General features: G+C 43.8%; 1 protein-coding gene across 10 annotated transcripts in view; it reads right to left on the bottom strand.

Annotated features, from left to right (window-relative positions):
* Positions 1 to 15,457, bottom strand: part of LOC128689495 (uncharacterized) — a 755,803-nt gene that overhangs the window by 143,440 nt on the left and 596,906 nt on the right. For all 10 annotated transcript variants that reach the window (XM_070086433.1, XM_070086428.1, XM_070086426.1 and 7 more), the window contains one exon: positions 155 to 332. In XM_070086433.1, the coding sequence (XP_069942534.1) occupies positions 155 to 332 (178 nt within the window). The remainder of the gene's footprint in view (positions 1 to 154; positions 333 to 15,457) is intronic.

Here is a 15,457-nt window from a genome sequence, read left to right on the forward strand (position 1 = left end):
CACACACACACACACTCAGAACACACATTTTCAGACGCAGTGGCGAATGAATTTAAGAATAAGATTAGCCATGTTGTGATGACCTGCAGGCTGCCACCACAGGTCTGGCTTCAGGTCAGAGACAGGTCACAAGAGTGTTGAGGAATGTAGTTACCTGTGAACAGGTGCGCTGGTGGAGGTGAGGGTTAAGGAGATGAGCAGAAGCGTCCAGGAACAGGAAGCTACACAGAGCAGCACCAGCTGTACCACCGCCTGCCGCGTCTCCCGCGAACACCACCCACGACCGCACCACCCACGTCCGCTGCGGCAACATCCGCCCTCCATACCCGCATCTGCGGAAACACAGAATACAAGAAGAAAATACGTAAAATGAGAAAATGCTGAGGTGAAATTCGAAGCGTTGATAATGATAGCTGTCACAAGTCTCAGTTCCAGCCATTGTTGACAAATTATAATTCCAGAGAAGAATTAGAACCATTATCAACATGAAATAACTCGTGTCTCTTTTTTCAGCGGTTTTGGCTCACAACCGAAAGACCCCGGTTCAGTTCTGAGGCTGATGGAGAGGTGGAGCACGTTATCTCACACTTGTAGCCCCGGTTCATGTAACAGCGAATACACACCTGGGCCAGACACAGGTGCAGCATCTGTGTATCTTTACCTTGTAGACGTTTCTCCATTCAGTGGCTTTATCAGTGGATGTGATGTGAATACTGCAGAAATATATACAAAACACAGAAAAAGACGGGGTAATCAGTCCCTCAGCCTAGGAGCAGGTGAGACCACCGGTCTGGAAGACTCAGAAGCACAGGCAGGAAGATTAGTGCTTATATATTGGAGTCAGAGGAGGTGTAGCAGAGGAAGGCAGTGTCACTGGTAGGCGGGATTACCCATTGGAAGTAGGTCATAGCCAGGAGTTAGCAAATAGGTTGTGGTGATGTCCTCTGTACCAAGATTCCATGATGTTGAACATGTGTCTAATTCATTATCTTGTAGATATTATACATCACTGATATACATCTTGCCAGACACAGCAATATCATGAATCTTAGTACAGACATCATTACAACCTACTTGCTACCTCCTGGCCCCACTCCTGGGCATGATCTACTTCAACGGGGGAATCTTCCTGCCTGTGCTTAAGATTCTTGAAGACTACGGTACTCATCACCTGCTCCTAGGCTGAGGGACTGATTACCTCATCTTCCACTGTCTTCTGTATATGTATAACTCTACAGTCTTTGGATTATGTCTGTTTTGTAATGATAAAACCAGTGGATATCGAAGCGTCTACAAGGTAAAGATACCCAGAAGTTGCACGTGTTTACCTGGAGAGAGTTCCGGGGGTCAACGCCCCCGCGGCCCGGTCTGTGACCAGGCCTCCTGGTGTGTCTAATTCTTCAGAAACAGCAGAAGCAGTGGAGGTGTAAAGATGAAATAATCAGTCCACCACCCTCGATGAAGTAGTTCTGAGGTAATCAGTCCCTCAGCTTGAAGGAAAGGTCAGTTCCATAGTCTGGATCAACGTTACAGAATACGCTGAAGTCTTCCTCAGGCTGAGGGACTGACCAACTAAAAACTAAAAATTACATCATCTTTACATTTCCACTGCTTTTGCTAGCTTCTCTGTATCGACTGAAGAAGCCTACTGTGTAGGCGAAACGTTTCGGAAAAAGGAAACCATGTGTCTTACTGATCAACTGACTTCTTATGTCGACTATAACTGATTCTAACAGTTTGACTGCTGTTGACATCAAGTTTATTGGACAGTAATCTGATGGAACTGACTTATTTCTTGATTTAAATATAGGAATTACATTATCCATCTTCCACATCACTGGACTAAGTTCCCACCTGCACACTTGAAGTACCCTTGATTATTATAATGAGAACTAAGCACTAAACCCACAAGGGCCATACAGCGCTGTTAGTACCTCTGAAAACAGCTCAAGGCCCCTGGGACTTATTTTGTATCAGTTTATCCACTTATTTGATAACCATTTCCTTCGTGAGAGTAATATTATTCAGTTATCTTCATAACCTGAATTATTATTAATTCCTGGGATAACATTAACGCTTTCTTGTGTAGAAACAAGAATTTTTTAATTAGTTCATCTTTGTCTTTCAGTAATCGTTCTGCTGTTTTGTTTAAGTTAATATTAACTTACTCTAAGGGTTTCTTTCTGAGTCTGCAATAAGTATCTCTATTAAGCAATGGGAGGGGGAAGGGGTATACTATAGAGAGTGCTGTATACCTCCAGTGAAAAGCAGGGGTACCACGAGAACACTGGGAGACGACATAATAAGCGTAAGGGGCCCAAGACTATGCAACATCCTACTATCATACACAAGGGAGGGGGGTCTTCAAGAAGCTGGATACGTTCCTAAAGACAGTTCCTGACTAGGTGGGCTGTTTCATACTTTGGACTGTGTGCAGCCAGCAGTAACAGCCTGGCTGATCAGGCTCTGATCCACAAGGAAAGTTGATCATGGGTCGGGCCGCGAGGGCGCTGATCCACGGAACAAACTCCAGGTAAGTAGGTCACTTAACACCGTGGTTGTCAGTAAAGCTACTGATCCTATGTATATGTTTGTGTAGCATATCGTAGTATCGTACTTAGTATCATCTATGTATATTATATGTACGATCCCTTGCCAGGCTTAGCGGCTAGCATATGACGTCACGCAGTATCGCTGGTGAGCGTCCCTCACCATGCCTCCCTCTTAGATCCAGCGTGGGCTTCAAGGCGACAGGTAGGCTGGGCTATTCCCCTCACGACTTCTGCTAATGTAAGTTTATCTCCGACCATCATATCTCCATGGAACCCTCTCAACATGGTCGCATTAACACCGTGGTCATGTTATTATCATGGTCACATTAACTCCGTGGTTACATTAACACGATGGTGACATGAATATTGTGGTGACATAAACATCGTGGCCATGTTAACACCGTAGTCACGTTAACACCGTGGTCATTGTTACGACTTTGATGTCGTAACTTAAAATGTTCCTGGCTCCTTAATTAAGGCTGCTCACACTGCTGTCTAGGGGTTATAAAATTACTCTGAAAACATAGCGAATCTTGGGCCAGCATGTACTCATACAAATTAAGCATGACTGCAAATAATTAATGTTGTATAAGGAAGGACAAAAAAAACTCACCCATACAAAAAAATATATAATATTAACAGTAACTTAAATACAACTTATAACTACTGCAAGAAAAGCCACCACACTCAAGTTCACATTAGCTCACGAGCACACTGATACTAATGAGTTGAACAAAATATATGAACATTTATGAACAGGGAGGCTCCATGACACCCCCCCTTTCTGTAGGCTACATAGCCTAAAGTGGAAACGTTACTCTCCAAAACACAGGCCCCTGCATACAGGGCTTTACAAATAAACATGAGAACACTTAAGCACAAACACCTATAGTATAGACTAAAAACTTACCAAAATTACCTGCTCAAACTACCGCCCAAACATGATGACTTCACCTCCGTCACCACCCGAGTCGTACTGAACTAAACACACCTCTCATCTGCTCCTGTCCTGGCCACTGCCTGACTGACAGGAATAACACGCGTTCGCTTACAGGGAATATTACACATCCGATTTTAGTATGCTACACTGAAAATGACATTATATATGGAGCGTTATTTTATAAAATATTTTTCTGTAGCGCACTGCGTAACAGTCATATTAACATCGTGGTCACATTAACAACGTGGTCACATTAACACTGCGGTCACATTAATACCATAGTCATATTAACACTGTGGTCACATTAATACCACAGTCATATTAACACCGTGGTCACATTAACACCGTGGTCATATTAACAACGTGGTCACATTAATACCATAGTCATATCAACACCGTGGTCACATTAACACCGTGGTCACATTAACAACGTGGTCGTATTAACACCGTGGTTACATTAACACCTCGGCCACAGTAATACCTTGGCCACACTAACACGATGGTCAAGTCAACACGGTGGACACATTAACCCCTCGCCTAATTTAACACCTTGGCCACACTAACAAGGTGGCCACATTAACACCTTGGCCACACTAACACCTTGGCCACATTAACACGGTAACCACATTAAGACCTCCTCCAGCACAGTTGTACACAAACACTGGCGCTGCTTCACCACTCCTTGTCACGTCTACATAATCATTACCATAATTTCTGCCTCCTTATACCCACTGCTGTGGATTTAATGGAGCCAAGAACAACTGCTACCCAAGCTAGGCACTGTTAGCGTTACAACTGTGTCTCCCTAAGTGTTCCTGCTTCCCGAGCTAGGCACTGTTAGCGTAAGAACGGTGTCTCCCCAAGAGTTCCTGTTAGCCAAGCTAGGCACTGTTAGCGTTAGAACGGTGTCTCCCCAAGAGTTCCTGTTAGCCAAGCTAGGCACTGTTAGCGTAAGAACGGTGTCTCCCCAAGAGTTCCTGTTAGCCAAGCTAGGCACTGTTAGCGTAAGAACGGTGTCTCCCCAAGAGTTCCTGTTAGCCAAGCTAGGCACTGTTAGCGTAAGAACGGTGTCTCCCCAAGAGTTCCTGTTAGCCAAGCTAGGCACTGTTAACATTAGAACGGTGTCTCTCCAAGAGTTCCCGTTACCCAAGCTAGGCACTGTTAGCGTTAGAACGGTGTCTCCCCAAGAGTTCCTGTTAGCCAAGCTAGGCACTGTTAGCGTTAGAACGGTGTCTCCCCAAGAGTTCCTGTTAGCCAAGCTAGGCACTGTTAGCGTTAGAACGGTGTCTCCCCAAGAGTTCCTGTTAGCCAAGCTAGGCACTGTTAACATTAGAACGGTGTCTCTCCAAGAGTTCCTGTTACCCAAGCTAGGCACTGTTAGCGTTAGAACGGTGTCTCCCCAAGAGTTCCTGTTACCCAAGCTAGGCACTGTTAGCGTTAGAACGGTGTCTCCCCAAGAGTTCCTGTTACCCAAGCTAGGCACTGTTAGCGTTAGAACGGTGTCTCCCCAAGAGTTCCTGTTAGTTCCTGTTAGCCAAGCTAGGCACTGTTAGCGTTAGAACGGTGTCTCCCCAAGAGTTCCTGTTAGCCAAGCTAGGCACTGTTAGCGTTACAACTGTGTCTCCCTAAGTGTTCCTGTTTCCCGAGCTAGGCACTGTTAGCGTAAGAACGGTGTCTCCCCAAGAGTTCCTGTTAGCCAAGCTAGGCACTGTTAGCGTTAGAACGGTGTCTCCCCAAGAGTTTCTGTTAGCCAAGCTAGGCACTGTTAGCGTTAGAACGGTGTCTCCCCAAGAGTTCCTGTTACCCAAGCTAGGCACTGTTAGCGTTAGAACGGTGTCTCCCCAAGAGTTCCTGTTACCCAAGCTAGGCACTGTTTGCGTTACAACTGTGTCTCCCTAAGTGTTCTTGTGAGAGTACTCGCCTACTTGTACTCTCCTGGGTTGTACAGGTGGAGCTTCACTTCCTGGACCCCTCATTGCAATTTCTCACACATGTATATGTACACAGAGAAGTGTGCATCTCTCAGTGTATTTGCACTGTTTGCATTTAATCCGTATGTTGGGGATTAGTCTTATTGACTGGTGGCAAATCAGCCTTAATGACTCGTTGAGTGGTCGCCAGGTTTTAAATCCCATTAGCCAGCCAATTACTGTCGAGTGTTCACACAAAATTTTTTCCTCTCATAAATACTCTGAAATAGTTCATTCATTTTGTTTTCATGGCTCTCCATTAAGATAGTTGCTGTTTCTAACTACATTCTGACATAAATACTTTGTGATGTCCTTGGAATTCATTTGTGTTTGGCTTACATAAAATGAGTATCTCTGTCTACCTCCCATTGAATCTTGGGTATTTTGCACGTCGCGATCCTATCTTTCTCAGATTTAACTAAGGTGCTATATCCCTGTCATACCTGGAACTCTGAACCAGGTTTCCTTGTTGACGGCGTGGTTAACCAAGCTGTTTGTGCTTGTGCGTCGCAGGCCCATATACCTATCTGACCCTGCCTGATCTGAAATTTGATGAAAATATTGGTCCACTCTCCTTTTGAAAACTTCTACCTTCGTTTTTTTTTTTTTTTGGCAATATTTACGATATTTACGATAGTGACAGATTTCTTCAATTATATTATGATGCCATTGCTTTCACTGAATCCGTAGTACAGTTTCTCCTATATTCATTTAACTAAGTTTTTTGGCAGAGTGCAGATTGAGTACGAGTCTCTCAAGCATCGTCCATGTATATATTATCAGGTTTCTCTCACTTCTTTATTCCAAAGAAAAGAGGGAGATACTTGGTAATATATACTTGAGAGCCTCGTCATCAATCCGAACACTGCTATAATTTAATTTTTTTTTTCATGGACGTTTCCTCTTAGCTTCTAAATCAGTCTCAAAGTGAACCTGTGAATTTTGATTAGTGATGGCCCCATGCTGGTGCTGTACAATACGCAATGAAGTAATTGTTTTGAAGTTAATGAATGCTGGTCTTAATTTCTCTACACGTACATACGCTGCTGTGGTTATATTCTCTGGTGACACTATTCTTCTTGTTTACCTCTATGTTCCTTTACATTATCTTGGGTTTGTAGCCTCTGATCCCTAAATCTATATTACACAGTTTAGTGTAATATCTTTATGAAGCCCCCAATAGCCATCCTGTGGGTGGTAGTCGAAAGACTGCAGAGGCACATAATGGGTCCAGGACTGGGGCCGCAGTTTGGATAGTTGAACAAGTTACAGGGGTAATGAACTGTTTACATATTTATGTTTGTTTACAATAGAAATTATATTCTCTAAATGTATATTACACATCCCGTCTTCTTTTTTAACTTTGTATTTACTGGTTTGATGTCTTTTATCCACTTATCAGACCAATCCAGTAGCTTATCCAGGTCTGCTTATAGCCTAATCCTATACTCTCTGATTTTTAACTTACATCATCCACATACAGGTTTACATAGAACTTTATTTTGTAAATTATGTCATTTATATTAACAATAGTTGTCACAATACCGTAGCTGGATCAATTAATAACCCAACTAATTGTAAATGAAAACTGGATGGCATTCTGTTTCCATGATGAAACTGATTCTTTAATCTGCAGCAATGTTGGTACTAGGATGGAACACCACTCGTTATGTCCTTCCATCATGATACTACCTCTGTTTTTGTCAACCCTTAGGAACACCGTGAAATCAGACAAGACCCTCTCTATGTTTTATTGCTTGCTCTTCTAGGTTAATGATTCGTCTCTTTTGAGATACAGTGCCAAATGCCTTCTAACAGTCCAATAATATGCCTTCTTGCAAACTTTCTTTTTCTTGGTCGATATTACTCTGCGACAATATTGTATATTGTAGTCTGTGAAGTAATGGTATTCAGTGAGTTATCTAGTGGAAGGGCCAAAGGTACGGGCCTTTATTACAGAAATTTGTTACAAGTTAATACCTTGTTCGATAACTGGGACATGTGTTATTTCTCAGCTTTCTGGAAGGTGCCGTGTCTGTCTCCAGTGATGTGTAGCTGTCAGCTTCGTCACTCAGCCTCCGAGGAGAAACTTAGTCAGGTTCAGTTGAATTGTCAGGTCTAATTTCTTAAGCATTATCATGTCTAATTTCTTTAGGATTGTCATATCTAATTTCTTTAGTGTTGTCATGTCTAATTTCTTTAGTATTACCATGTCTAATTTCTTTAGCACTGTCACGTCTAGTTTCTTTAGCATTGTCATGTCTAATTTCTTATGCAGTCATTTCACTCCATCTACTGTTCTGTGGATGTTATTTAGGCTCAGCTGATCCAGTCTTTCCCTGCCGCTCTCCAGTATCGTAACGGATTCTCGAACACATTTCTCGTTCCTCACAGACCTAATAATCATAATTCGTTAGCTCACCTTCCTTCTTCACTAATATCACTTGATCCTTTACCAGATGGTATGGCTTACTGGCTTAAAATAAAGACACATAAGCAAACTCTTGAACATATTTATTTGAAAACGTTTAGGTCTTGGGACCTTGATCACTTCTAACTTTACAAGAGATCAAGGTCCTGGAATCATGGCTAACTCCAATGAACAAAATTTTATTACAACAGAGTTTCGATATGTGTAGAGTTTCGTCAGGTTATATAAAGATTACAGTTAACACACACACACACACACACACACACACACACACACACACACACACACACACACACACACACACACACACACACACACACACACACACACACACACACACACGTTGTGAAACAATGCGAAAAATTCCAGCGGATGAGAATCAGATGGGACTACAAAGGAATCTGGACAGGCTGCAAACCTGGTCTAATAACTGGTTCCTGGAGTTTTACCCCACCAAATGTAAAATCATGAAGATTGGAGGTGAAAGAAGACCGCAGACAGAGTTCAGACTAGAGGGGGCCAAAGGCTGCAAACGTTACTCAAGAAAAGCATCTTGGGGTGAATATAATACCGAACACTTCTGAGGAGCACATCAACGAAGTGTTGCATCATATGGGCCCCTGGCAAACCTAAGAATAGCGTTTCGACACCTGCGTAAGGAATTATTCAAAACTCTGTACACCGTGTACGTCAGACCTATTTTGGAGTATGCAGCACCAGTACGGAGCCCACACCAGGTCAAGCACGTCACGAAATTAGAGAAAGCGCAAAGATTTGCAACAAGACTAGTCCCGGAGCTAAGGGGCATGTCCTACGAGGAGAGGTTAAGGGAAATCAACCTGACGACACTGAAGAACAGGAGGGATAGGGGAGACATGATGACGACATATAAAATATTGAAAGGAATTGACAGAGTGGATAGGGACAGGATGTTTCAGAGATGGAACACAATAAAAAGAGGACACAACTGGAAATTGAAAACTCAGACGAGCCACAGGGATGTTAGGAAGTATTCAGCCATAGAGATGTCAGGAAGTGGAACAATCTGGAGAGTGTTGTAGTGGAGGCAGGATCTATACATAACTTTAAGAAGAGTACACACAGACACACTCGTATGTTCTCCTGGAGAACAGTTGGATATAGTAAAGATGATGAAGGGAAGTTGTATACCTAAATTTCACAAGCAGATCTTTCAGTCTTGTGAGAGTACTATCCACAAGAAGCCTCATTCCTACCTATGCTAGAGTATACCTGGAGAATACTAGAGTATACCTGGAGTATATTTGGTATTTATCACATTTCTTTTTGAAGATATGAATAATTTGTCTCTGTTGAATAATTGTTGAAGTCGGCCAGTACTACTAATAATAATATTATTATTATTATTATTATTTAAAAAAAGCTCTGAGCCCTATAATATATTCGGGTGCGAGAATGTGTAAGGGAAGGAGTTTGGGTTTAACCGGGTTTAAAGTTACTGCGGATGCGAGATTTTTTATCAGAATTGGTACAATAACTTTGTTTCTGTTGTAAGAGTCAAAGAATTAGTCAACGTCGAGCTTTCGATGGTTCTTAATAAAAGAGAGCTCACGCCTGGCATCACTCGTAGCTCCCGGAAACTTGAGAGCTGGAGCTCCGCCACGGGATGGTCAGCGGAAGCCCAATGCTTCGTAAGAAGAGGCAGCCTTGAGTGAGAGAGGTGGAATTTGAGTGGGACTTGCATACGATTATTATTATAATAAAAAAGAAGCGCTAAGCCACAAGGACTATACAGCACTTGCATACGAGATATTAGGGTTATCAAAAATGGTCTGGTGATACCGACAAGATGCGGAAAAAATACTTATGTAGAGTTTAGAACATTTAATAGTGGAAACGTTTCATTTCATTTCATAACGTTTCATCACGAAATCGTAATGACACGATTATCAGCAAACTATACCACGGGCGGGGTTAGAACCCACGGTCAGAAAGTCATAAAACCCCAGACCGACGCGCTAGCCACTGGGCCAGCTGGTTACAGTAAGATTCATCCAACTACGTATAGGAAGGATGAATCTTATTGTGGATAGCTGGCCCAGTGGTTAACGCGTCGGTCTGGAGTTTTATGACTATGATCGCGGGTTCTAACCCCTCCCATGGCATGGTTAGTAACAGAACGTTTTCTCTTATAAATGCCCTGAACTGTACATAAGTTTTGTTTTCCACAGGATTATCAAATTTTGTTGCTTGGGAAGCATTGAAAATGAATTGGGCAAATATTTTTATGTGATAAATGGTTTTGAAAACCGACAAGTTCAAGATTGAGACATACAGTGGCTTCATCAGCCCATTACAAAGTAGACATGGGTTAGGAGAGGAGGAGTTTGAGGTAATCAGTCCCTAAGCCTGGAATCGATGTGTTCAGTCCATCACTCATGTAGAAAGTGCAGCATATGGCCGGAGAAGTTGGAATCATAGTGGATGGTTCCACTATGATCCCGCCTCATTCTGCTTCGACTCACCTGACTACAGTATATAAGCCACTTCTCCGGCCATATGCTGCACTTTCTACAAAAGTGATGGACTGAACACATCGATTCCAGGCTGAGGGACTGATTACCTCAAGCTCCTCCTCTCCTAACCCATGTCTACTTTGTAATGGACTGATGAAGCCACTGTGTGGCGAAACGTTTCCTTAAGTGTCTCAACCTTCAAATATTTTTATTGGTTTCTAGTTTGAGCAAAACCTGTCTAGCATGGGCCAGTATGCCTGCTGTAGTGTTCCCCCGTTCTTATGTTCTCAAGGATGCCTGAGGACTCACAGGACCCAACGAAGGCAATGGTAAAGTGTAAAAACTAATCCTAGAATGTTCTCCTGTGCAACATCGGTTCAGCTACACGTTCCACAGTTTGACTTTCAAAATTTCCGCATCTGCTTAGAGGATCTATGGGTTATGATCCGAGATAAAATTCCGTCGATGTTTTGGCTAGAAGAAAGTCAGGTCATTAATACTAGGCTTTCCCTGGGCTTTGACTTTACATTTTATGCCTCGGCTCACCTCTCCCACCACCCCTCATGGCCCAGTTGTCAAAGGGATGGATGGTATTTTAGTTCATACCGCCCTTTGTCACTGCAATATTCCTTTACACTCCTCCCCGCACGCTGTGGCCGACCAGGTCACACGCAAGAGGGAGATCAGTCTGACTGCGAGGGGGATTTGCCAGGGTGAGATGTAACATCTTGTGGGGTGGATTCCACTCGGGTTTGGACTGAAGAAAGGATAGGGGAAAAATATAGCCCTTGAGAGATACTAACGAAGTGATGCACGACTTGAATTGGCAACTTCGACAGAGTCTGCAATGCTTTCGTCAGCGACTGTAACAGCGAGGGGAGGGACTATCATGTACTTGCCTGCTGTTATTTTTTTTCCAGAATGAGCACACAGAGGTAGTGGAAGTTGACAGTGATCAAATACGCCTGCCAAAAAGTTCGTTTAGCTGTCCATATAACAAGATGTGCGTGCACTCTCGCTTGTTTGAAAGCTAAAAAATAATGGTCTGTAGTTCGATTCTTATAGTTGCAGTGCCATGCAGTGCGTGTGAAACGTAAGAGATATTTTTTTTATAATATTTACCCAGTGGGTTAGGAGAATTACAATTGTGGCTGCAGAGGGACCAGAAGTGGAGAAGAGTTTTAACTCATTTGTAGAATATGAATTAAGAGGAACACCAAGAAAATATGTATAATGTGGGGAGGTAAAGGGGTGACCAAAGACAAGTTAATTTCACAATGCGACCCACCCGAGAGAAAAGGATGAGAGTTAAAATCACCCAATAAAATCAGATATTGCGTAAGGGGAAAAGATTCAAAGAAATGACCGTGTACCACGTGTCTAAACACTTGTCTAAACACTTGCTGCAGTATAGCGCAACATGAACGGAATTCGAGAATGAAGAATGTCACCGTTCATGAGAAGTTAACTCTGTATATCTCGTCAGAATGATGGGGCGAGTGATAGACGAGACAGGAATTTCGAATTTCTTACATAGTCTGGGTTCTTGTAAACAAATACATAAAATGTAAATTCGGAAAATAGCACTTGGAGCTCTCCCAGTTTTCCCGGTATCCTCTGATATTCTATTGCAATATCTTTAATATTAGTTACCGGTAATACCGAAAAATTAGAGGACAGTTGGAGGCTATGAGCTAAAGTTGTTGGTAAACTTGATGTTTGGTGCCTGTGATAAATAAGGGATCTGAGTTAGGTTAGCAAAGGTTCGTCAGGAAAGAAAAAAAGTGTTTACTGACGCTGGTTTTAGATGATGACCCACCGTTGGAGCTTTTGGTCATCTGACCGAGGTCTTCCGCTGGCTTACCGGTCCACCCCTTTAAAAATTATCTTCATAGTTATAACCATTTAGTGAGATTAGGGATCTGAGTGTAACATTAAAAGTAAGATGCGTGGGAGTTGTGTGTGTGTGTGTGTGTGTGTGTGTACTCACCTAATTGTACTCACCTAATTGTGGTTGCAGGGGTCGAGACTCAGCTCCTGGCCCCGCCTCTTCACTGATCGCTACTGGATCCTCTCTCTCTCTGCTTCCTGAGCTTTGTCATACCTCTTCTTAAAACTATGTATGGTTCCTGCCTCCACTACTTCACTTGCTAGGCTATTCCACTTGCTGACAACTCTATGACTGAAGAAATACTTCCTAACGTCCCTGTGACTCGTCTGAGTCTTCAGCTTCCAGTTGTGACCCCTTGTCCCTGTGTCCCCTCTCTGGAACATCCTATCTCTGTCCACCTTGTCTATTCCCCGCAGTATCTTGTATGTCGTTATCATGTCTCCCCTGACCCTTCTGTCCTCCAGTGTCGTCAGTCCGATTTCCCTTAACCTTTCCTCGTACGACATTCCCTTGAGCTCTGGGACTAGCCTTGTTGCAAACCTTTGTACTTTCTCTAACTTCTTGACGTGCTTGACCAGGTGTGGGTTCCAGACTGGTGCTGCATACTCCAGTATGGGTCTAACATACACAGTGTACAGTGTCTTGAACGATTCCTTATTAAGGTATCGGAATGCTATTCTCAGGTTTGCCAGGCGCCCGTATGCTGCAGCGGTTATTTGGTTGATGTGTGCCTCCGGTGATGTGCTCGGTGTTATGGTCACCCCAAGGTCTTTCTCCCTGAGTGAGGTCTGTAGTCTTTGTCCACCTAGCCTATATTCTGTCTGCGGTCTTCTTTGCCCCTCCCCAATCTTCATGACTTTGCATTTGGCTGGATTGAATTCGAGGAGCCAGTTACTGGACCACATGTCCAGCCTCTCCAGGTCTCTTTGCAGTCCTGCCTCATCCTCGTCCGATTTAATTCTTCTCATCAACTTCACGTCATCTGCGAACAGGGACACTTCAGAGTCTATTCCTTCCATCATGTCGTTCACATATATCAAAAATAGCACTGGTCCTAGAACTGACCCCTGTGGGACCCCGCTCGTAACAGGCGCCCACTGTGATACCTCTTCACGTACCATGACTCGTTGCTGCCTCCCTGTCAGGTATTCCCTTATCCATTGCAGTGCCCTTCCTTTTACGTGTGCCTGATCCTCCAGCTTCTGCACTAATCTCTTGTGGGGAACTGTGTCAAAGGCCTTCCTGCAGTCTAGGAAAACGCAATCTACCCAACCCTCTCTCTCGTGTCTTACTTCTGTTACCTTGTCATAAAACTCCAGGAGGTTTGTGATACAAGATTTGCCTTCCATGAACCCATGCTGGTTTTCATTTATAATCTTGTTCCTTTCCAGGTGTTCGACCACTCTCCTCCTGATAATCTTCTCCATGACTTTGCACACAATACATGTCAGAGACACAGGTCTGTAGTTTAGTGCCTCGTTTCTGTTTCCTTTCTTAAATATGGGGACTACATTAGCTGTCTTCCATTTCTCAGGTAGTTGCCCAGTTTCAAGGGATGTGTTGAAGATTGTGGTTAGAGGCACACACAGCATCTCTGCTCCTTCTCTAAGGACCCATGGGGAGATGTTGTCCGGTCCCATCGCCTTTGAGGTGTCAAGGTCACTTAAGAGCTTCTTCACCTCCTCCTCAGTTGTTCGTATGTCATCCAACACTTGTTGGTATATTCCCTCTTGATGTTCCCTTCTGTGCTGTCTTCCCACAGCCCTTCCTGTCTCTACTGTAAAAACTTCCTTAAATCTCCTGTTCAGCTCCTCACATACCTCCTGATCATTTCTTGTGAGTTCTCCACCTTCTGTCCTTAATCTGATCACCTGGTCTTTGACTGTTGTCTTCCTCCTGATGTGGCTATACAACAGTTTCGGGTCAGTCTTGATTCTCGATGCTATGTCATTTTCATACTGTCGCTGGGCCTCCCTCCTTACCTGTGCGTACTCGTTCCTGGCTCTGCGACTGATCTCCCTATTTTCGTGTGTTCTCTGCCTTCTGTACTTTTTCCATTCTCTATTGCACTTTGTTTTTGCCTCCTTACACCGTCGGGTAAACCAGGGGCTTGTTCTGGTCTTCCCGTTGTTACTGTTGCCCTTGGGAATGAACCTTTCCACTGCCTCCTTGCATTTTGTTGCTACATATTCCATCATTTCATTTACTGGCTTTCCTGCCAGTTCTCTGTCCCACTGGACCTCCCGCAGGAAGTTCTTCAACCCTATGTAGTGCCCTCTTTTATAGTCAGGCTTTTCCCATTCTACTCCTGTTATTCTCTCCACTTGCAGCTCTACTATGTATTCAAAGCACAGAACCACGTGGTCGCTAGCTCCTAGGGGACTCTCATACTTGATGTCCTCAATGTCTGAGCTGCCCAGGGTGAACACAAGATCCAATCTTGCTGGTTCATCCTCCCCTCTCACTCTGGTAGTGTCCTTAACATGTTGGTGCATGAGGTTTTCCAGCACCACGTCCAACATCCTGGCTCTCCATGTTTCGGGACCCCCATGTGGCTCCAGGTTTTCCCAGTCAATCTCCCTGTGGTTGAAATCTCCCATAACCAGCAACTTTGCTCTGCTAGAGTGAGCTCTTCTTGCCACCTCAGCAAGTGTGTCCACCATTGCTCTGTTGCTCTCTTCATATTCCTCTCTTGGCCTCCTGCAGTTCTGTGGTGGATTATACATCACTGCAATGACCACTTTGTGTTCCCCAGACTGAAGTGTACCTGCTATGTAGTCTCTTTCTCCTGTCTCATCTATTCCTTCCATTTTCTCGAATTTCCATCTGTTTTTTACGAGCAGAGCAACCCCACCTCCCCCCCTACCCCTTCTATCTTTCCTCATGATCTGGTATCCTGGTGGGAAGATTGCATCTGTTATTGTCTCCATGAGTTTTGTTTCTGTAACTGCTATGATGTCTGGGGACTTCTCATTGATTCTTTCTTGCCATTCCTCATGTTTATTCGTTAATCCATCTGCATTTGTGTACCAAACCTTCAACTTCTGTTCTAATACTGTAACTGTGGTGCGGGGGGTGGAAACAGAGGGATCGGTGTGTGATGGTTGGTTTGGAATGTTCAGTTGCCTTGGGGGTGTTGTGGCTGGAGTCCTTCTGCATGTGTTTCTGGGGGATGCGC

Source organism: Cherax quadricarinatus, chromosome 18 (genome assembly GCF_038502225.1).
Source record: "Cherax quadricarinatus isolate ZL_2023a chromosome 18, ASM3850222v1, whole genome shotgun sequence".
Classification (NCBI taxonomy): domain Eukaryota; kingdom Metazoa; phylum Arthropoda; class Malacostraca; order Decapoda; family Parastacidae; genus Cherax; species Cherax quadricarinatus.